Raw genomic sequence first — 21029 nt, 5'->3', positions numbered from 1 at the left:
GTGAGGAAAACGTCTGCCTGCCTGGCCTGTGTGTGGCCTCCAAGTCTGTAGCTCCAGTAACAGTTTCTCCCTCCTTTTCTCTCCTCTCCTCTGCTTTTTCTTGGTGACAGCTGGAAGTCACAGTGGTCACAACTGAAAGAGCCAAACATTTCTACAACCCCCAGGACATTCCTGTCACCCTCTACAGTGACTCTGATGAATGGGAGGTTAGTGCTGGGCCCAACAAGACATTTCTACCAACAGGACAGAACTGTCCTCCCTTAGCCTATGGTCCTGGCGGCCAGAGCAGACAGGCTGGGCTGAAGTCAGCGGTCAGGGCCATCTGGGCAAAGGCGAAGAGGAAAACATCTGTCTAGCTTCTGGCCTGCGGGAGGCCCACAGTCCCTCCCTTCCCAGGCAGAGCTCAGCTTTGGCCCAGTGCCTGAGGTTGAGTGTCCTTGTACTTATCTGGGCTGATGAAACCACAGAGGAGCTCTGTTCCCACCACCCTTGTCCACGTGGCTCCTGGCGTCAGGGCTGTGGAAAGTGCCTCACTTCCCATGGCCTCCAGGCTCTGCCTCTGCCCTCCTGTGGAGGGGCGGGCACTAGCTGACCCACCAGACGTGGAGGGTGGGCCTCACAGGGATGCCCTGCCAGGCATTTTTAAACATTCTCAATCTTGAACATTTTTGGCTGGCTTCTTCTCCCAACCCCGCCCCCTCCATTTCTCATTGCCCCAGAGCCCTTCCACTGGCTTGGACAATCCAAGCATCCGCCTCAAGCAGACAGGCCAGGAGTTCCCTGCCAGATGTCAGTTCTGTTGAAAACCAAACCATAAAGGGAATAGCTGAGAGAGACAAGGGGCGTTTGTTTCCTCAGGCCTGGTTTCTGTCAGGCTGCTGGCTGCTTGGCCAGTGCTTGCCAGCCGAGCTGTGAGAGGGAACTGTGGTGGACTTGAGCAGGGAGGTCAGGTGGTCTCCCTGGGTTCCTGGGTTGTACCTGGATTGCTTTGGTCCCCTCCCCCTATCACATAGAGAGTGACACTGTTTCCTCCCTCTGCCAGATGTGGAAGCACCGCTCTGACCCAGTTCTCCACATTGACCTGCGGAGGTGGGCTGACCTGATGCTAGTGGCTCCTCTCGATGCCAACACCCTGGGGAAAGTGGCCAGTGGCATCTGTGACAATTTGCTTGTGAGTGACTCCCTGGCATCCTCATCCCTCCCTCTCCCACTTTTCTGAGCTGCAGACTTCCTTGTACAAGAAGACCTATTACTTTGGGACCCAGGTTTGCTCAGGAAGAATGTGGTGCCCCTGGCTCCACTGCCCCTTTCCCCCTAGTCTCCAGCAACTGGGCAGCAGACCTGGGCCTGCAGATCCATTGGACTTGCTGATGCTCTCTGGGTGTGTCCACCTCTTGCCTACCTCCCAGTGCTCAGTCAGATGCCCAACCTTGGCCCCATGCTTTCTTTGTCTTCCATCATAGCTGCCTTCTGCTGTCCATTCCCTCCCCCTTCAGGATCTGGATATATGCACATGTGGGCAATCTGATAAGGGTGCTTACTTCCTCCTAGATCTCCAATAGAAACATATCTCTTGTAGCTCTTTAGCCCCAAGGCTAAGACTCAGTTTTCCTGTGTGTTAGAGAAAGTTTACAGAGAAAAGAAGAAAAAGTCAGAACAAGAGATAATTGCCTATGAACGGTGGAGGAGAGGTTCAGATATACAAAAGTAGGAATTAGCTTAGGCCTCTGTGACAGCCAGGGAGCTGTCACTCTTAAAGAGGATCTGTTGGTCTCCTGATTTGATTATATGATCATCCTGGAACTATTTGGGTGTGATTTTTCTACTTCCTCTCTCTTTCTTATTACCTTTCTCCCATATATTAAGCTTTCACCTCCCATATCCTAGGGACTGTGCTAAGGACACAGAGGGCTTTCATTATGGAAGAAGAGTAGTGTTTTGTTTTTGTACTGGGGATTGAACCTCGGAACATTTTACCATTTTGAGGCAGTGTCTCTAAGTTACTAAGAATCTTACTGAATTCTTGAGGCTGGCTTTGAACTTTTGATTCTCCTGACTGAGATTCTGTGTCATTGGAATTATTACAGGCCCTGGCAGAAGAGGGTTTTTTTTATCATAGTCACGTGTATAGTGACTGATGGGTAATGATGGTCTTAAGTGACTATTAGTCCATTTTTTAAAAATTCAGTACTAGAAATTGAATTCAGGGGTACTCTACCACTGTGCTATGTCCCTAACCCTTTATTTTTAATTGATTTTTATTTTGAAACAGAGTCTCACTGAACTGCCCAAGCTGGCCTTGAGCTTGAAATCCTCCTGCCTCAGCCTCTTTAAGTAGCTGGGATTAAGGTCATGCACTACCACACCAGACCCCAGTTAGTCCTTTCATAGCAGAGTCACTGCCTTGCTTTACTGAGAATGTGGTAGGCATTCAATAAAAGACTGTATGTATGTGGTCAGAAGTAATTTTCCATATGTCAACAGCTGGGAGTTTTTTAGTTTACCATGGTGAAAAAGGTGAATACTAAAGCTGGATTAGGGTTTTGTGGGGGTCAGATAAGAGATAATTAGTGAGCCTGTCAGTGAGCCCCACCATGCCGACTGTCAGGGGGCTCTTGAGGCCTTCCTGGGGAATCTACTAGTGACTTAAGCATCTCTTGACCAAGAGCACAGGTTGAGCAGAACACGCCTGGATGGTGTGGCCCTGAGCAAGTGCAAAGAAGGAGATCTGAGAGCAGCATTATCAAGATTGCCCAGTAGGAGTGGGTGCAGTGACGCAAGCCTGTAATCCCAGCAACTCAGGAGGCTGAGTCGGGAGGATCAAAGCCAGCCTCAGCAATTTAGTGAAGCCCTAAGCAACTTAGCAAGACCCTATCTCAAAAAGGGCTGGGGATGTGGCTCAGTGATTAAGCACCCCTGGGTTTAATTCCTGGTACAAAAGGGGAAAAAAAGGAACTGGAGCTATAGCTCAGTGGTAGGGTGCCTGCTTCACTCGTGTGAGGCACTGGGTTTGATCCTCAGCACCACATAAAAATAAACAAAGATGGGCTGGGGATGTGGCTCAAGTGGTAGCGTGCTCGCCTGGCATGCGTGCGGCCCGGGTTCGATCCTCAGCACCACATACCAACAAAGATGTTGTGTCCGCCGAGAACTAAAAAATAATAAATATTAAAAAAAATAAAATAAAATAAACAAAGATATTGTGTCCATCCACAACTAAAATAAGAAAGAAAGAAAGAATGCCCAATAGTGTTGGAACCTGGCCAGCAGGCACTAAAACAAAAGAAATACCCTGTTGCTTTTCTTGAAGCAGCTCAGAGTGGGGTGGTCTATACCATCCCACCAAACTCTCAGATTCCCACTGCCTGGTCAGAGGTGTCTGATGTGCTGTAGCACATCCACCTCAGAGTTCAGTCTCGGCCGACCTCTCTAAGAGTTCTGTCTCCTGAAAGCTCTATGCCTTTTTTTTTTTCTTCAAGGCCATTGCCACTCCCTGAAATTTTGGGGGTTCTCTCCTCCAGAATTGGCAGTAGAATATGTTCCCAAGTCTGGCTATTTGCCTCAAAGGAATTTACTTGAAGGCGCAAATGTTTCAAAGAATATCAAATGTTATAAAAATTGAACTGTCAGCATCCTTGGTATGTGGGTTGGTGTGCTTTCCTTTGATGATGGCTTAGAAATCCTAGCCCAGCCCCCATCTCCATACCACACACACAAGGGGCTCTTCTAGGTATGCTCAGGACTTCTGCAGAAGTATCAGGTGGCATGGGGCCAAGAGGAAGTGTGACTGAAACTGTCCACTCATAACCTCGTTGCACATTGAGAGGACTTGATGGGAAACGAATGCTAGTGTCTGGGATGACGCAAGCAGACAAATCCTGAGGCTCTTTGCTGTCCTGGGAGAGGGCAGGGGCACCAAGGGATCAGGCTCTAGCCTGGTCTGTGCATAGCATTGTTCTCTGCACATCCTCTTCTTTTCCCAGATGGACTCCATTTCTGGGGAGGAGTGTTCCAGCCACTGTCTCCCCAAGGAGCTACTGGCCAAGAGGAGGTGCCTGGTGTAGTCAGAGCACAGGGAAACTTATTTCCCCCTGAGGCAGCCCCCAACCTAATAAGCCTGTCCTGTAGTAATAACAGGAACCACCGCCCTGAAAGCCTGTTCTTGGTACCATTCCCTATGCTAAGCATTTTGAAAGCATTCACACCCTCAGTCTTCACAGCCACCCAGTAAGGGGGCCCTTTTGCAGAGGAAGCTGAGGCCCTGGCATTAAATAGTTTGTCCAGGTTCTCACAAATAATTTTTACACACACACACATACACACACACACACACACACAAACACACTTGATTTATGCAACCTCAGAATTCAAAGCCTATGGCATTAAGGACTCAGAGCTGTTAGGCCCTTCCACAGCTACTCTGGTCTGTACCTCAGTGGGATGGCCTGGCTTCAGGAGACAATAAGGTTGCCCAGTGCAGTGAAAGGTTACACAGGCTGTGTTTGTCCAGGTGTGACTTTGGGCAGCAGTTCACCCTGCAGGGAACTATGGCTTGCCCATCTGTGAAAGGGGCAGGGCTTTTCTCCTAGGGTCACAATGAGGGTTCCTGAAATAAAGTATGAGAGAAGGTATTTGTCATGTGTTGGATGTTTTCATTGCCATGGTTTAATTGGCTCAGAAGTAGAGTTGGTGCTAGGTAGGTCTCCCTATGAGCAGTCTGGTCCCTAACTTTCTGGTGAACTGCGACACCTACCTCTTGCTCCACAGGGTTGCTTCTACCTAAGAGGCACAAGCCAATGTGGAGAAAGGTCAGGCTTAGAGGCGGGGAGACTACACACAGGAGGGAGGTCTGCTGGAGGTGGCTGAGCCATTGAAGGCATTGGTTGAGCACTTGCTGTGTGTAGTGCCTGTGCCAGAGCTTGAGGAAAGATGGTGAGGTTTGAGGAGTCCCCTAACCCCAGGGACATGAGACAGGTGGGCCCCAGTCATCCTGAGCCTCCAACTGGGCCGCTGACTATAGCCTGGAGGACAGTGGAGATGGTTTAGGAGGGCTAGGAAGGGGTGGTAGGCAGAGGAGCAGGACCTCCCCCTTCTTCACAGACGTGTGTCATCCGGGCCTGGGACCGCAGCAAACCCCTGCTCTTCTGTCCTGCCATGAATACCGTCATGTGGGAACACCCCCTTACTGCACAGCAGGTGGACCAACTCAAGGCCTTTGGCTATGTGGAGATCCCCTGTGTGGACAAGAAGCTGGTGTGTGGAGATCAAGGTAGGTATCTTATCAGGCTTACAGCCCATGACTGTGGAAGGGGCTCAGCTTTGGGGGTCATATTCTGGCCTGTAGTGACCTCAGGTAGAACTATTCTCTGAGCTCAATTCTTTTGCCTGGAAAATGAGAATCCTAATTCTTGCTTCTCAGAGTTGTTAGGATAAAATAACATAACATATATCAAATGCTTAGTAGAGGTCGGGCTTGGTGGCGCATGCCTATGATCCCAGGGACTTGGGAGACTGAGACAAGAGGATCTCGAGTTTGAGGTCAGCCTCAGCAACTTAGCAAGACTCTGTCTCAAAATAAAAACAGGCTGGGGATGTAGCTCAGTGGTAGAGCACTCCCGAGTTCAATCTTTAGTACTACAAAAATAAGTAAAAGTGCTTGTTAGAGTCGCTGGAATTTAGCATACACACTGTCAAGGATGACTAGTGGAATGATTCCTGGGGACTATTCTGGGGTGTCTTAGGAGGGGTTTGATGGGTCTTGTTGGTGCAATGATGGGCCTGGCCTTTTTAGGCCTTCGTCTCTGGATGGGATGTGATGGGGAACTTTGGGCAGGGGGCTGCAAGCATTGTTAGCTGTCCAGCCCTCCCTTGATTACAGCACAGAACTTTGCTCCCAGGTCTGGGTGCTATGGCTGAGGTGGAGACCATTGTGGATAAAGTGAAAGAAGTCCTCTCCCAGCACAGTGGCGTCCAGCAGAGTTGAACTGATTTCTGTTATGGGTGTACCTCTGCACTCAGTGTGTTTTCAGGCCAAGATGGTGAAGAAGGGCATCATCAAAATATGGTGAAGATGTGGCTGGGGCTGTGGGTCAGTGACAGAGCGCTTACCTTGCAAGCGCTGGGTTTAATTCTCAGCACCATATAAAAACAAACAAATAAATAAAAGTTCATCAATAACTAATAAAAATTTTAAAAAATATATGGTGAAGTGCTGCCCCCAACCTGCACGGATAGCTGAACTTAAGGTCGCTCGTATGATTTTCCAGGGACACCAAATAAAACACAGACACACTTTACCTTTAAACAATCTTCCAGATGGCTCCGCTCTCTCTGCCTCAGGCTCCCCAAAAGGGAAAGCAAGAAAAAGTCAGGCGAGAGAGGCTGGTGAGAGAGAGAGAGAAAGAGAGAGAAAGTGTGTGCGTGCTTGAGCGGGAGCATGTTCAGAAGTGGGCTTTTATTGGGGGGACTCCTGTTCTTTAGAAAGTTCTATACGAAAAAGGCCAGAAGGGGCAGGATTACAAGCAACAGATGAGTGTAACTCAACCTCAGGGTTGACACCTACATCTGAAGACATACCTACTTCTTGGGCTGGGACAACGCCCAAGTCACTACAAAATGTAGTGATTGATTAGAGCCTCTTGCTTCAGGACTGGAAGGTGGGTCATTCAGAGTGGCTCCCCACAGTGAAGATTCCTGCATTTGCTTAAGAGGCCTCTGACCTGCTCCAGGTTAAACAGGACCAAAGGCACAACTTCTTTCAACCAGGGGGTGCCTGCTTTCTATAACCCCTCTCCATCTCTTCCTGGGAGGGGTACAACAAGCTAGGAGAGAAAACTGCTATATGTCCCTGAACACCTGGGAGGACTAAGTGTCTGGGAGACTTCTATTTTTCTCTTGCCCAGGAATTGCTTTTTGAAACGCTAGCCGCAGGGACCTGGCATGGCAGGCCCCTGGCCAGGCCTTAGGAGCTTCCACTTTCTGATGAGGTGTCCAAGTGTCACACAGTCAGGAAATTTGTGAGGTGGCAGGACTCTCAGATTTTCCACAGACCATGCTATGAATTTGAGGATTCTAGGAAATTTTTTAAAAAAAGTGATCTTTTAGGAGATTCTGTCCTTTCTTTACAACCCATCTATGATCTCAGAGATTTGAAAGCATTGATGGATCAGGCCAGGGAAAACGTAGGGTGATGACTGACTAGCACTATCCTGTCCCCACATAATATGAGTACATACGGACAAAAAGCCCTGAAGCCAGACAGACCCTATTCAAATCTCAGCTCTGCCATTTATCACAGGTAGACCTTGGCTTGGGACTTTGCCTTTCTGATCCTTACTTTCTGCATCTGTATTATCATTATTCCCTTGTGAAACTGTTGAGATTAAGTGAGATGATGTGTGCAAAATACAGGTGTCCCCTTTTCCTCTGGAGACACATTCCAAGACTCCCAGTAGATGCCTGAAACCACATATAGTACTGAACCCTATTAATACTATGCATTTCCCCACACATAACATACCTATGACAAAGCTTAACTTGGAAATTAGGCACTGTAAGAGATTAACAACAATAGCTAATAATAAATTAAAATATGCTGTAATAAATGTTGTGTGAATGTGGATTCTCTTTCTTAGCAACGTCAGCATTCAATTTCTTTTTTCTTTCCTTATGAAGTCAAGAACTTTCACTTCTTCACGTAAAGAAAGCACTTAACAGCTTCTCATTGGCATATCTGAATTGTTGGCATCACCATTCTGTGATTTGGGTTACTTGAACACAAGCATGGTGATAAAACAATAATCTGAAACCAAGATAGCGTGTACTGACAAATTTATACTAACAAAGAAACAGGCAGTGTGACTTTTCACTTAATATTTTCAGACTGGGGTTGACCACAGGTAACTGAGACCATGAAAAGCCAAAACTGTGGGTAAATGGGGTCTGGAATGCAGTAACTGTCAAGAAAATGGAAGTTAAAGCTAGACATGTATATATGCCAAGAGCTTTCTTAACATTTACTGAAATAGTCCATCTCATTTTTGGAAAAATTAAATCCCAGATCCTAAGGTGACATGACTCCTTAGGCAAATGACGAGCAAGTAGTCAGCAGGGTTGGAAACTGCATTGAGTCCTAGGTCCCTTGCTTATTTCCTGGTCTCTCGGTTGTCCTCATCCTTTCCTCTTGGTTGCACCTGCAACAGGGGCCTGGGTGTCTACCAATGCAGACTAGTCTCCAAAGAGACCCTGTACTCTGACCTAAAAACCCCCTGCTGCCCTGCTATTGATTAGGGGCTCTTTAGTGTGGCTACAGTGGTGAGGGCTTGACTGCCTATTTGTAACTGAGGTAGGGGCTAGCTCCTTGCTCTCCTGGCTTCCAGTTCAGGGGTAGGAAGCACATCATGCATATTCTGAGAGTACTGTAGGCATAGATGCTTTGAGGAACCAAGGCCTCCAGCAGTCTCCAAGGGTCTTTTTCTCACTGCAGTTGAATTAATCAAGTGACCCTTTGGGATACAATTACCCTAGGGCACAAAAAAAAAAAAACCCAACTGAAATGGTAGCATCAAGAACCAACCTATCACCAAGTGGTGGCTTGCGAGGCTGAGGAAGGAGGATTTAAAGTTCAAAGATAGCCTCAGCAGCTTAGCAAGGGCCTAAGTAATTTAATGAGACTCTGTGTCAAAAAACAAAGGGCATGCAGAGGCTCAGGATGTTGAGGCAGGAGGATGGCACATTCAAAGCCAAGCTCAGTAGCTTAACAAGACCCTAAAAAAAAAAAAAGAAATCTAGGAATGTGGCTCAGTAGTTAAGCACCCCGGTGTTCAGTCTCTGGTAACAAAACAAAACAAAAAAGCCAATTAACTTATTCCCAGGCAGAGTGGCACATGCCTATAATCATAGTGACTTGGGAGGCCAAGAGGATTGAAAGTTCAAGGCTAGCCTCAGCAACTCAGTGAGACCACATCTCAAAAAAGAACTGTGGATGTAGTTCAGTGGTAAAGCTCCCCTGGGTTTAATCCCTAGTACCAAAAACAAAACCGAAAAACCCTTATAGGTCATAGGCTATGGATGTAGCTCAGTAATGGTGCACTTGCCTAGCATGTGTGAGGCCCTGGGTTCAGTCCCCAAGTACCACCACCAAAACAAAACAAAAGCCTATAAACTGGATTCAGTACTATACACCTGTAATGCTAGCATCTTGAGGCAGAAGGATTGCAAGTTTAAGGCAATTTAGTGTGGCCCTTTCTCATAAAAGGGTTGAAGATGTGTTGTGGCTCATTGGTAGTGTGCTTGCCTAGCACACGTGAGGCACTGAGTTCAATTCTCAGCACCACAGAAAAATAAATAAAATAAAGGTATTGTGTCCATCTACAACTAAAAATCATTTTTATAAAAGGGGTTGGAGGGCTGGGATTGTGGCTCAGCGGTAGAGCGCTTACCTAGCACATGTAAGGCCCTGGGTTCGATCCTCAGCACCACATAAAAATAAGCAAAATAAAGATATTGTGTCCAACTACAAGTAAAAAATATTTTTTTAAAAAAGGGGGGAGGTTGGAAAAAAAGGTGGGTAGTTGGAGAGTCGGGGCATGGTGAGAACCTGGTTAATTGGAATCCAGAGACAGTCCCAAAGTTTCATTTATATTGTTTTAACTTCCCTTGTCATGTCCATTTAACCTTTCTTCCCCCTCAGCAACCCCACTATAAATGGGGTTTATTAACTGCTGCCATTTTCTCAGTGCTTATCATATGCAAGGATCTGTACTGGTGAGTATTGTACCACTGAGCCACACCCCAATCCTTTTGATTTTATTTTGAGATAGTGTCTCTGAGTTGCCAAAACTGGTCTGGAACTTGTGATCCTCCTGATCTCAGCCTCCTGAGTTGCTGTAATTACAGGCATGTGCTACTGCACAGTCTGACTGCCCTTTTAAATGGAGGTCTAGGTGAATGGCCATGGGCTGGGACTGAAGAGCCCAGTTGTTTCCTTTAACAGACTGCAGCTGAGAGGGCAATACATTGACCTGGCCCCATCTGCTAGAAGGGTGCTGAAGTGAGTGACAATCCCAGTTTTCCCTCTAAGGATCCACACTCAGAGTTATCATCTTGAGTAAAAATATTCCTGGAAAAGATGCTAACTTCCCTGATGATTTTTCTGGAATTCTGGAAATTCGACAGAATAAAACATTTGGGTCTGAAGTTTGTACTCCTGTTTGGCAGCCTGGATCCTTTCAAGGCTGTTGTGGTTGCTGCAGACCAGGGCCAGTCTCCACACAGGCTGTGTCTAGAGTTTTTTCAACATGCTGGTCAGGTCCCACAGCTACTTCCCTGCTGCCTCCAGTTAAGGCCTGACTCTTGGCAAAATATACCTGGCTTTCCATGATCTGGCCCCTACCTACCCTTCTAGCCCCACCCCTGACCACATGCCAACACTCCAGGGTTCCCTGTCCTCTTGTCACACTGGACAACCTTGAACAGGCCATGTTGATTCTTTCCTCTTGCCTTTGAACATGCTGCTGCTTTTATTGGAAAGACATTCCTCACCTGGCTGACTCCTACATGTGCCTCTAGAGGAACCTGGGTGCCTTCCACCTTTGGACGCCTTCACTGGCCAACTCAGGTTAGGTGATCCTTGACCAGGTTCTTCTTGTGCCTTTGATATTTATTATAACAGAATTGTAATTGTTAGTGTAACTTTTGAACCCTAAAATTGGTTATCTCTTGGAGAGCAGCAGTTGTCTTGTTCCTTGAAGAACTCAGCAAGTCATTCCAAGCTTATTGTATTGACAACAAAAGATGTGTGTGTGTTGAGAGGGAGGCACATCCTGCTGCTTTCCAAGCAGCCTCAGAGCCATAAAAGCAAAGACTGATAAAATTGACTACAGAAATATATACAACTGGGCAAATATATTCAAATGCACTCAGCTACTCAAGAGGCTGAGGCAAAAGGATTGTGAGTTTGAAGTCAGGTTTAGCAACTTACTGAGAACTGTCTCAAACCAAAACAAAAACCTGAACATTTGCATAGAGCAATAATCAAATGACCAACAACTGGGAAAGTTATCTGTAACTCTAATAACAAAGGGCTAATTCCCCTAATACTTAAAAGAACTCCACTACTTGGAAGGAGAGGCTGGAGAGTCTTCGGTTTAAGTTTAGCGTGGGAAACTTAGGGAGAACTTGTCTCAAAACACAAATAAAAGAGGGCGGCTGGGAATGTAGCTTAGATGGTAGAGTACCACTGGGTTAAATCCTCAGTATTACAAAAATGATTAACAAAGCAAAATCACTCCAATGCATTGATTAGAAAAATACCAAGATCACAAAAGAAAAGTAAGCCGAGGATAAAGAGTTCACATTAAAAACAACCAACCAACAAATACCTTAAAAACAAACAAACAAAAAAAACTACTCAACCACATTCACAAGGAGCATAGGACAAATCAAATCACACTGAAATGAAAATTTTTACCTATCAGATGTAAGGAATGAACACCCTCATACATTTCTGGTAGCAATGTAGATTGAAGCAACCTCTTCAATTTTTCTTAAAGAACAATCTACAAGTATGTATCAAAATTACATATGCACCTTACCCTTTGATCCAGCAATTTCACTACTGGGATTTATCCCACAGATGTAGTATATATATGATATTATTTCTGAATAGGCTATTTATTGCAGCATTGTCTCTGGTACTTTTAAAAGACTGGAAACACCCTCACTAATTAAAACAGATTAGAGTTCATTCATTCTCTGGAACACCACACAGCTACAAAAGAAAGTATTGAAGAGGCTCTTGATGTGCTGATTTGAGACTTCCAAGTATATTGTTAAACAGAAAAGGAAAGGTGCAGAACAATGGGTACTGCATGCTGCTTGTGTATAAAAAATGGTGGGGGAGGGGGGGCAATCCTATTGGTTTGTATATGCAGCAAATAGCCATTGAAAAATGAGAAACAAGTCCAGTCTACTGTTTGTTCCTTGGCAGGAGAACTGGATGGTGGAAGAACAGTGGTGGGAAGCAGATTTCATCTTTTTAAAAATATTTTTTTAGTTGTCAGTGTACCTTTATTTTATTTTTATGCAGTGCTGAGAATAGAACCCAGTACATCACACATGCTAAGCAAGCACTCTACCACTGAGCTACAACCCCAGTCCAGGTTTCATTTTTAAGTCTTAAGCCAGATGAATATATAATCAACCATAAAATTGATAAATACATTCATTTAAAAAAGGGTTCTTGCTGGGCACAATGGCCTATGCCTGTGATGGGCTGAAGCAGGAGGACTGAAAGTTCCAGACCAGTCTAAGGAGAACCTGTCTAAAAAAAGAAAAGAGCAGAGGAGGGGGAGTTTGGGAAGTAGCAGAGTGGGAGAGTACCCCTGGGTTCAAACCCCAGTTTAAAAAACAACAATAAGAAAACAGCAGAGAGTAATGAAAATGGGTGGGGGGACTTGAAGACTTGGTGGGGCAGCTCCAGATTTTCCATCAAGGTCTTTGGAGTAGAAAGGGGTCTGTTTTTCTTGTCATGAATAATACAGCAGGAGGAATTTTGAGTTCCCTGTGTGCTCCTAATAAGGCTTTGAGATCCTGACCTTAAACTTATCATTTTATGGGAAAATGACTCAAGGCTATATAATAATTAAAATGGCCAAGTGATGCAAAAATCAAAAGTGAGGCTGTGTGCTATACTTCAGAATCCAGAAGCAGCCAGGGTGGGCCTCCTGGAGAGAGAAGAATTCAAGCTGGGTATTACTAGAGGACCATCATAGTTAAAGAGGTATGAAGGGTGAAGACACACTGCCCTGGGCTTGGTGGAACTTCTTGACAATTGTGTGCATGTCATACAAGATTTGTTAGCAGTTCCCAGTGTCACCCACTGAATACCCCACCTATGATCCTGACTCCACAGGGTTGTTCAGTCAATCCTCATGGCCCCTGGGTATTTTGTAGAGTAAAGTTAGGAAAAAGGCCAGAATATGGAATCAAGAAGATGGGAAGAAAGGAGATAAGAGTCTTACTGTTTGGGTTGGTCCCAAGCTCCTTGTTCCAAATTCTGGTAATGGGGGCTGGGGATATGGCTCAAGCGGTAGCGCGCTCGCCTGGCATGCGTGCGGCCCGGGTTCGATCCTCAGCACCACATACCAACAAAGATGTTGTGTCTGCCGAGAACTAAGAAATAAATATTAAAAAGTTCTCTCTCTCTCTCTCTCTCTCTCTCCCTCCTCTCTCACTCTCTCTTTAAAAAAAAAAAAAAAAACAAATTCTGGTAATGGATAAAGGGGAGAAAAGTTAAAGCAAGGAGCAAAGAGACTTGATTAAATTTAAGTAAGAGCTGGATGGGACCCTGAGTACAGTGGGTGGCCCCAGAGCCATACCAGTTGGCCAGGGGTTGAGGTAGAGTTTGGAGTTGGCTTTATGAATGGCCTGGGTATTGCTGAGGATTCTGAATTGAAATTGCCGCTAGATTGAAGTAGGAGATCCTCTAGAAGAGAGAAGGGGATTTGAACTCAGCTCTTACAGGTTTTTAAAATACATCCCAGAAAAGAATCTGAGGATGTGAAAGACTGAAGCAGGAAGATCGCAAATTCAAGGCCACCCTCAGCAACTCAGTGAGGCTCTAAGCAACTTAAGTGAGACCCTGTCACAAAATAAAAAATAAAAAGGGCTGGGGATGTGGCTTAGTGGTAAAGTGCCCCTGGGTTCAATCCCTGGTATCAAAAAAGAGAGGAAAACAAAACAAAACAAAACATTGTGCCCCTTTCTGTTCTCTCCTCTCTTCTTTCCCCATCCCCATTTTCCTCCCCTCCCTTTTCTTTCACTCAATCTCTCTCTCTCTCTCTCTCTCTCTCTCTCTCTCTCTCTCTCTCCAAAATATAAATGAAAGAGAAAGAAAAAGGAAATATGTGATGTGAACTAGCAATGTGTGTAGGCATTAGTTACTTGGACTCAATATTCTACGATCCATGGGCCTTTTAAAAATTCAGAATTGGAGAAAAACAAGGAGTAAAAGTGAGGGTGTTCATGGAACTTCTTAGATTTAAAGTTACAGTTTCTTTTCCCTTCCCTATTAGTTTCTCTTCTATTTATTTCTTCAATCCTACTGCAGATTCACTTTTGTTCTTCAGGAAACCCAAGTAAAGACTGGGCTCCTCTTGAATTCCACTGCCAGTGTGAGCTTCCCTGATGGGACTGTAAGGAACTGAGCTATGGGGCTGGGGATGTGGCTCAAGCGGTAGCGCACTCGCCTGGCATGCGTGCGGCCCGGGTTCAATCCTCAGCACCACATACCAACAAAGATGTTGTGTCCGCCGAGAACTAAAAAATAAATAAATAAATATTAAAAAAAATTCTCTCTCTCTCTCTTTAAAAAAAAAGAACTGAGCTACATGGAGCCCCAGTTGTATTTGGGTAGTGTGTGTATGCATTGTATGTTCTCAGTATTGCTAAAGGTTTCTCTGATGGCATTTTACTCTCCTCATATACCAGCTTCATGATGGAGTTGACAACATATAACTCTTTTATAGTTGGGAAATGGAGGATCACACAGCCAGAGCCTGGTGCTAGGGTGCTCTCTTTCTGCCTTACAGCTGCTTCCAAACAGGCTGTTGGGAGAGACTCTTATCCTCATTAGCACTTACCTCCCTGGGATCAGCTGGAGCTACATACCACCACCATGTTAGGGTCTGTAAACAAGTCAAGATGGCGCCTGGCATTCTGCCAGAGGGAGTGGTTTGTGAAGTAACACCAGCGAGCCATTAAGTGTGGAGATTCCTTATTGGTTGACTGCTGTTACCTAGTTTATGTTAATTAAGATAAGCTGTGTGTAATGTATATATATACCCCTCCTGTCCTACAATAAACGGCTCCCACTCCTGCTGTATCAATCTACACAAGTTGCTCGTCACCCGCCCCCCCCCCTTTTTGCTGCAGCCGGACTGAAGCACCACCATGTACCTGTTTTTTTTCAGTCCCAATTTAATAGCTGCTCTATTACCTTTCCTTCCAAAGTTCCCTTTGTACATATTTTTGTGGTTTCTAGGGCAGCATATAAATCCTAAGTGTCACGCAAGTGCCTCTGAACAAAGAGCCCTGAAGTCAGATCCCAATGACTGACAGGTTGTTTACACTGAGAGCTTCCTGGTGGAACCAAATCATCTACAATATTCAAGCTAGGTTTGGTACCACCTGGGGCAAGGCAATGGGGAGGTTCAGGCTAGAGGAACTGCAAGTTGTCTCATTGCAAAGGAATGTGGGGAGTAGGTGGATGTGAGGGCAAGAGACAGATGGGAGATCTGAGCTTCAGCGCCTTTGGAAGACATGCAGTTGATGCAAGTGTGATCTGGGAGCATGTCACCTCCTCCTGTAATGGGCTTTATCTAGAGAGATTATGGTGACCTTTTGTCTGCAAGCCCAGATAGCAAGTCCCTGGGGATTGGAGGCCTTGAAGACTCCCTTTTGGGCCTCCAGATTCCCGGAAAGGGAGGGGAGAGTTCAAAGGTAGCTTCCATCAGTGTAGGCAAAACAGGTGAGGGCTAAAGTGTTTCCAGCCATAAGAACAGACGTGGAAGCAACTAGCCTGGGCAGAAACACACGGGTGTATGAGAAAGAGAAGCTGGGTGAGGGTCAAGATCATTTCTTGCTCTTTCAAGAGATCATGACCAAGTCCTGGCTCAGAAGTGCATTTATCATCCAGAATTTGTGAAAATTACTCTTTTAGTAGGGGAAAAGTTGAGCTTCAACACACCACACTTGAGGGAAATTGGCAAGACGGAGACTGGAGACAAGGGAGAGAAGGCTACAGAAGGGAACTCGTCTTTGTCTAGCGCCCAGCCTGTGCCAGCTACCGTGTTTTGCAGACCTAATCTCATTTAAGCTCTTACCCATCTTTCAAAATAGGCTTTATCATCCCCATTTTCAAAAGTAAGGATCTAAGGTCAGGGAAAGGGGTATGCAAATTCTAATCTGGGATGGCCCCTCAGGGGACTGTAGGAATGGGCAGAGTTGTTGGTTGCAGCGGCGCTCACCTATAATCTCAGCAGCTTGGGAGGCTGAGGCAGGAGGATCGTGAGTTGAAAGCCAACCTCAGAAACTTACTGAAGCCCTAAGCAATTCAGCAAGACCCTGTCTCCAAAAATAATAAAGGGGCTGCGGATATGGCTCAGTGATTAAGCACCCCTGGGTTCAACCCCTGTTACAAAAAGTGGGGGGCAGTGCTGCCCACAGGGGCTGGGCCTTGTGAGATGGAATAGAGGTACAGATAGGTTGACCATGTATTTTGTGGTCCAAATGGTTTTATTTGCTTCTGAGAGCAAAAGGGGGCAACAAACACATAGGTCAATAGGATCAATGGGGACAGTCCTGGGGAAGCCATGCCCGTGGAGAGACTTTATTTATTAATTTATTTAGGCAGCACTGGGGGTTGAACGCAGTGGTGCTGTACCACTGAATACCTCCCCAGCCTTTTTATTTATTTTTTATTTTGAGAGAGAGTCTCACTAAGTTGTTGAGATGGGTCTCAAATTTGTGAGCCTCCTGCCTCAGCTTCCTGAGTTGCTGGATTACAGGAATATGCCACCATCCCTGGCTTCAATCCACCTTTAGCAGTAACAGTAAAGTGTCCCAGGCGTGCTTTGAGCTGAGGATACAGTGAGGAGCAGAACCCCACGTGCTCCCTACGCTCATGAGCCAACTGTCAAGTGGGAGAGAAGGATCTTCATCAGACAGTCACCTAAGTATAAGGAATTGTAGACACTCTGATAAAGTGCCCTTGAGGAAGAGGCCAGGGTATGTGAGAGGGTAACCCAGAGCTCGATTTAGTCAGGGGATCATGAGCGTGAGGGAAGACTTCCTGGAGGAAGTGAGCAGAAGAGGAGTAACCACGAGATAAACCAGAGCATTTCAAGTGATGCTAAAGCTTGTGCAAAGGGAAGGAGGAGAGGGCTGGCAGGTGGAGGTGGGGGAGCCCAGAGAAGGGCTGCGAGTGTGGCTGAGTCCAGTGGGTGAGGGTAGTAAGGTGCGCAAAGGTCCAGTGGGGCAAGGACTGACCCTGGGAAACCAAGGCAAGTGCCTATGAAATGATAGTATCTCTCTTCTGACAACCTCAAGACAACCACACCACGCATGTACCTTCCCTAATAGCTTAGGGTGCATTAATAGTAGCATAGCCGGCAGGTCAAAGGAGGTGATTGCTTCTCCTGCTTCAAACTGCATCTGAAGGTTTGGAATTCTTTGGGGACCCAGCATAGGCAGAAGAGCCCAGTAGGCTGAAGGTGTACAAAAACTGGATTGAATGAACAAGGAAGAACAAAGCTGGGAGACAGGACTTGTACCCTAGATCCCTGAGGAATGTCCTGAAGGCAAAGTTTAATCCCATAGGGGGGAAAATGTCCTAGCATTCTGAGCAGCTCTATCTGGAGTTGTCTTTAATGGCTTTCTCCTCTTATTCCTAATTCCTCCCCCACAGCCCCAGTGCTGAGGATGGAACTGGGGCTTGATACCTGCATACTAGGCAAGCGCTTTACCTCTGGAGCTACCTCCCCAGCCTTTCCCCTTTCTTTCATATGTGTTGGCTTACAAAAAGCAACATGTCCTGTCTGAAAAGAAAATGCCGATGGCCCCCAGAGTTCCCGTTCTATTTAGAAATTCTATAAAGGAAGAAGAGGAAATTCAGGCCCAGAGGAGAGCAAACTATAGAGAGGAAGACCCCACCCAGTATGTGGATTTCCTGCCCATTGTGCATTGTATCCCTTCTTTCTCCTATAAAAGCCCTGGGAACCCCAACTTCTGTCACATGGCAAGTATCACCGACAGCATGGGCCTGCTCTGGGGCTATTTGAGCAGACTTTGGAGGGCCAGGGATGTGGAGAGGGCCCCCTTCAGCTTAAGGGTGGCCTGGTCATCCTCAACAGGGGCTGAGCATCTATTATGTGCTCCCTCCCTTCCACCATATCTGTCGCCAAACACAGAGCCAGGAACACACAAAGGAGCTGTTTTTCTGCTCAGATGGCTTAGGGGGAAACTAAGTATGGGGATTGCAATGGTCTCAGGCCCAAGGGCTCTGCTGCCACCCTTGGAGGTCATTTCCCAGGGCATATGAATGTTATGATACACTGTACATATTTAAGTGTTTTTTGTTTTGTTTTGTTTGGTACCGGGGATTGAACCCAAGGGAGCTGAACCACCAAGCCACATCCCCAGCCCTTTTTTGTTTTTTTTTTCTCTTTTTTTTTAAGAGAGAGGGGAGAGGGAGAGAGAGAGAGAGAGAGAGAGAGAGAGAGAGAGAGAGAGAGAGAGAGAGAGAGAGAGAGAATTTTTAATATTTATTTTTTAGTTCTCGGTGGACACAACATCTTTGTTGGTATGTGGTGCTGAGGATCGAACCCGGGCCGCAACGCATGCCAGGTGAGCCACATCCCCAGCCCTTTTTTGTATTTTATTTTGAGACAGAGTCTCACTGAGTTGCTGAGGACCTTGTTAAATTGCTGAGGCTGGCTTTGAACTTGCTATTCTCCTGGCTCATCCTCCCAAGCCATTGGGATTCAGGTGTGCGCCAAAGTGTCCAGCCACTGTACATAGTTTGGCTTTCCTGTTTCACAGCTCCTATAATGCTTATAATTTCCTAAGTGAATAGTGCAATAAGATTAGCTGTCCTGGGGCTGGGGATGTGGCTCAAGCGGTAGTGTGCTCGCCTGGCATGCGTGCGGCCTGGGTTCGATCCTCAGCACCACATATAAACAAAGATGTTGTGTCCACCGAGAACTAAAAAAAAAAAAAAAAAGGATAGCTGTCCTTAAATTATTTGGTCTTTTGTCCTTGGTTTCTGAAGCAGCTCCAGAAGGGCCCTAGAATGACAAAAAAGGAAAGACAGTCATTATTTATAACTGCCCCTGACCTTACTTGATTTTTGGAAAGTCCCTAGGTTCCTTACCTCTGGATGGGGGCTTGTTAAGGGGAACCACCTTGTGCTCAGGAGTGGGAACTCACAGCGCCATTCCTACCTCTGGAGAGGGCAGAGGAGCAGAGGTCGATCACCAGAAACTTAATCAATCATGCCTACACAAGGAAGTCTCTGTAAAACCCAAAAAGACTGAGTTCAGGGGCTTCCAGGGAAGTGAACTAGTGAACAAGATCACATCCACGTATAGGGAGAGTAGCTCACCCCAGCTCCACAGGGTGGGAACTCAGCATCTCTGCCAGCATATGTCTTCATCTGGGTATTCCTTCATGTCTTTAAAACATCCTTTATAATGTCAAAGAACAAAATTACAATAATTAGCTTAAAGATCTCACTTGGCTTTAGTTTTGATTCTAAAATTAGGTGGCTTTGGGGCTGGGGATGTGGCTCAAGCGGTAGCGCGCTTGCCTGGCATGCGTGCGGCCCGGGTTCGATCCTCAGCACCACATAACAACAAGGATGTTGTGTCCGCCGAGAACTAAAAAATAAATATTAAATAAATAAATAAAATAAAATAAAATTAGGTGGCATGTTATTCCATAAAGTAGAATGTGCATTCTGATGGACTGAACAGAAGAGGTTAGATTTATAGACAGAACAGGGCTGAGGAAAGAAAGTAGAAACAACAAAGAACAGATTGGTCATTTCAAAATGCTTTCAATTGTAGGCATCGAGAGGGAGACAGAACAATAGAAAAATAACTGGTTAACATCAGGTTACATTTTGCATAAAGATTAAGGCAGAGGGAACTTTGTTATACCAATTTAAATGGGCTGGTTTGAGCTTTGGCAGCTCTCTCTCCTCTCTCTCTCTCTCTCTCTCTCTCTCTCTCTCTCTCTCTCTCTCTCTCCTGTTTTCTTGAAAAGTCAGATAAGTGGTTTAGTTTCACTTTGCTTTGGAGACATGAAACTTCAGCAGAAATGACTACATTTTGATTTTTTGTCTGGTATATTGGACCCCAATACAAAAGGCTCATCCAAAGCAAAGGCCTCCTGTAATCTTATTTATTTATTTACTTTTATCAATAATTAACTGGTAAATGTGTTTCACTGAGTTCTGTGAGCTGCTATAGCCCAATTTATAGCTGGTAGGTCAGAAGCACAGGCAAAAAAACAGAGTTTACCACTGGCATCAGAAGTGGGGGATCCCTGAACAACAACAGAAAAGTGGGGGTTCCAACACTATCTCCAGGAAGACAATTCCACTATTGAATGGAATTAGAGGACTCCTAGCTGGTGTCCACAGCAGAATTCCTTGCTTGGGAGCCGGACCGGTGGCACCTGCCTATAATCCCAGAGACTCAAGAGACTGAGGCAGGAGGATCACCAGTTCAAAGCCAGCCTCAGCAATTTAGCGAGGCTCTAAGCAACCTAGCAAGACTCTGTCTCAAAATAAAATATAAAAAAGGGATACACACCCACCCACCCACCCCTCACTCACATATATATGAAAAAGCAAAAACAAAAACAAAACACTATTAAATAGAATACAACTGCCATGTTTCCAGGACATTAGGGAACATGTGCCTGTTGGATCATATTTAATTTATAAGCAGTCAATTTCTAAAACTTATGTATTTAGATAAAATAAAAACAAAAAATAAAGAAGACTTACAAGCTTAAAAAAATAAAAAGAAAGAAAAGAAAAAAGTTTTATTTAGCTCAGAATCTGGAGGCCAGACATTCAAGATCAGTTGGCTGCATCTGCTTGGTTTCTAGTGAGGGCCTTTTTTTTTTTTTTTTTTTAAATATTTATTTATTTATTTATTTTAGTTCTCTGCGGACACAACATCTTTGTTGGTATGTGGTGCTGAGGATCGAGCCCGGGTCGCATGCATCCCAGGCAAGCGCGCTACCGCTTGAGCCACATTCCCAGCCCTAGTGAGGGCCTTTTGTCACTCCACACATGGTGGAAAGGTAAAACAAGTGGGTGTGCAAGAGGTGAGACACGATGGGCGACTTTTCTTTTTAATAACCCAGTCTTGTAGTAACTAATCCAGTCCCACAAGAACAAGAACTCACTTCCATGGACAGTGTTAATCCATTTGTGAGGGCTCTATCTCTATGATTGG

General features: G+C 45.6%; 1 protein-coding gene across 14 annotated transcripts in view; it reads left to right on the top strand.

Annotated features, from left to right (window-relative positions):
- Positions 1 to 21029, top strand: part of LOC110598451 (phosphopantothenoylcysteine decarboxylase) — a 74043-nt gene that overhangs the window by 18097 nt on the left and 34917 nt on the right. For 5 of the 14 annotated variants that reach the window (XR_013438698.1, XR_013438697.1, XR_013438696.1 and 2 more), the window contains exons 2-4: positions 111 to 206; positions 1043 to 1171; positions 5101 to 5269. Coding sequence is in view for 9 of the 14 variants with exons in the window: in XM_078049286.1 (XP_077905412.1) it covers positions 111 to 206; positions 1043 to 1171; positions 5101 to 5269; positions 5898 to 5983 (480 nt within the window). In the remaining 5 variants the exon portion in view is untranslated. Of the gene's footprint in view, positions 1 to 110; positions 207 to 1042; positions 1172 to 5100; positions 5270 to 5897; positions 6200 to 21029 lie in introns of those variants that run through there. The other 9 variants (XM_078049286.1, XM_078049285.1, XM_078049290.1 and 6 more) reach the window with 5 other exon arrangements.

The sequence above is a fragment of the Ictidomys tridecemlineatus genome, chromosome 5 (assembly GCF_052094955.1).
Source record: "Ictidomys tridecemlineatus isolate mIctTri1 chromosome 5, mIctTri1.hap1, whole genome shotgun sequence".
Classification (NCBI taxonomy): Eukaryota; Metazoa; Chordata; class Mammalia; order Rodentia; family Sciuridae; genus Ictidomys; species Ictidomys tridecemlineatus.
Note: the sequence above shows the minus strand (reverse complement) of the source record. Positions and strands in the feature narration are given on the sequence as shown.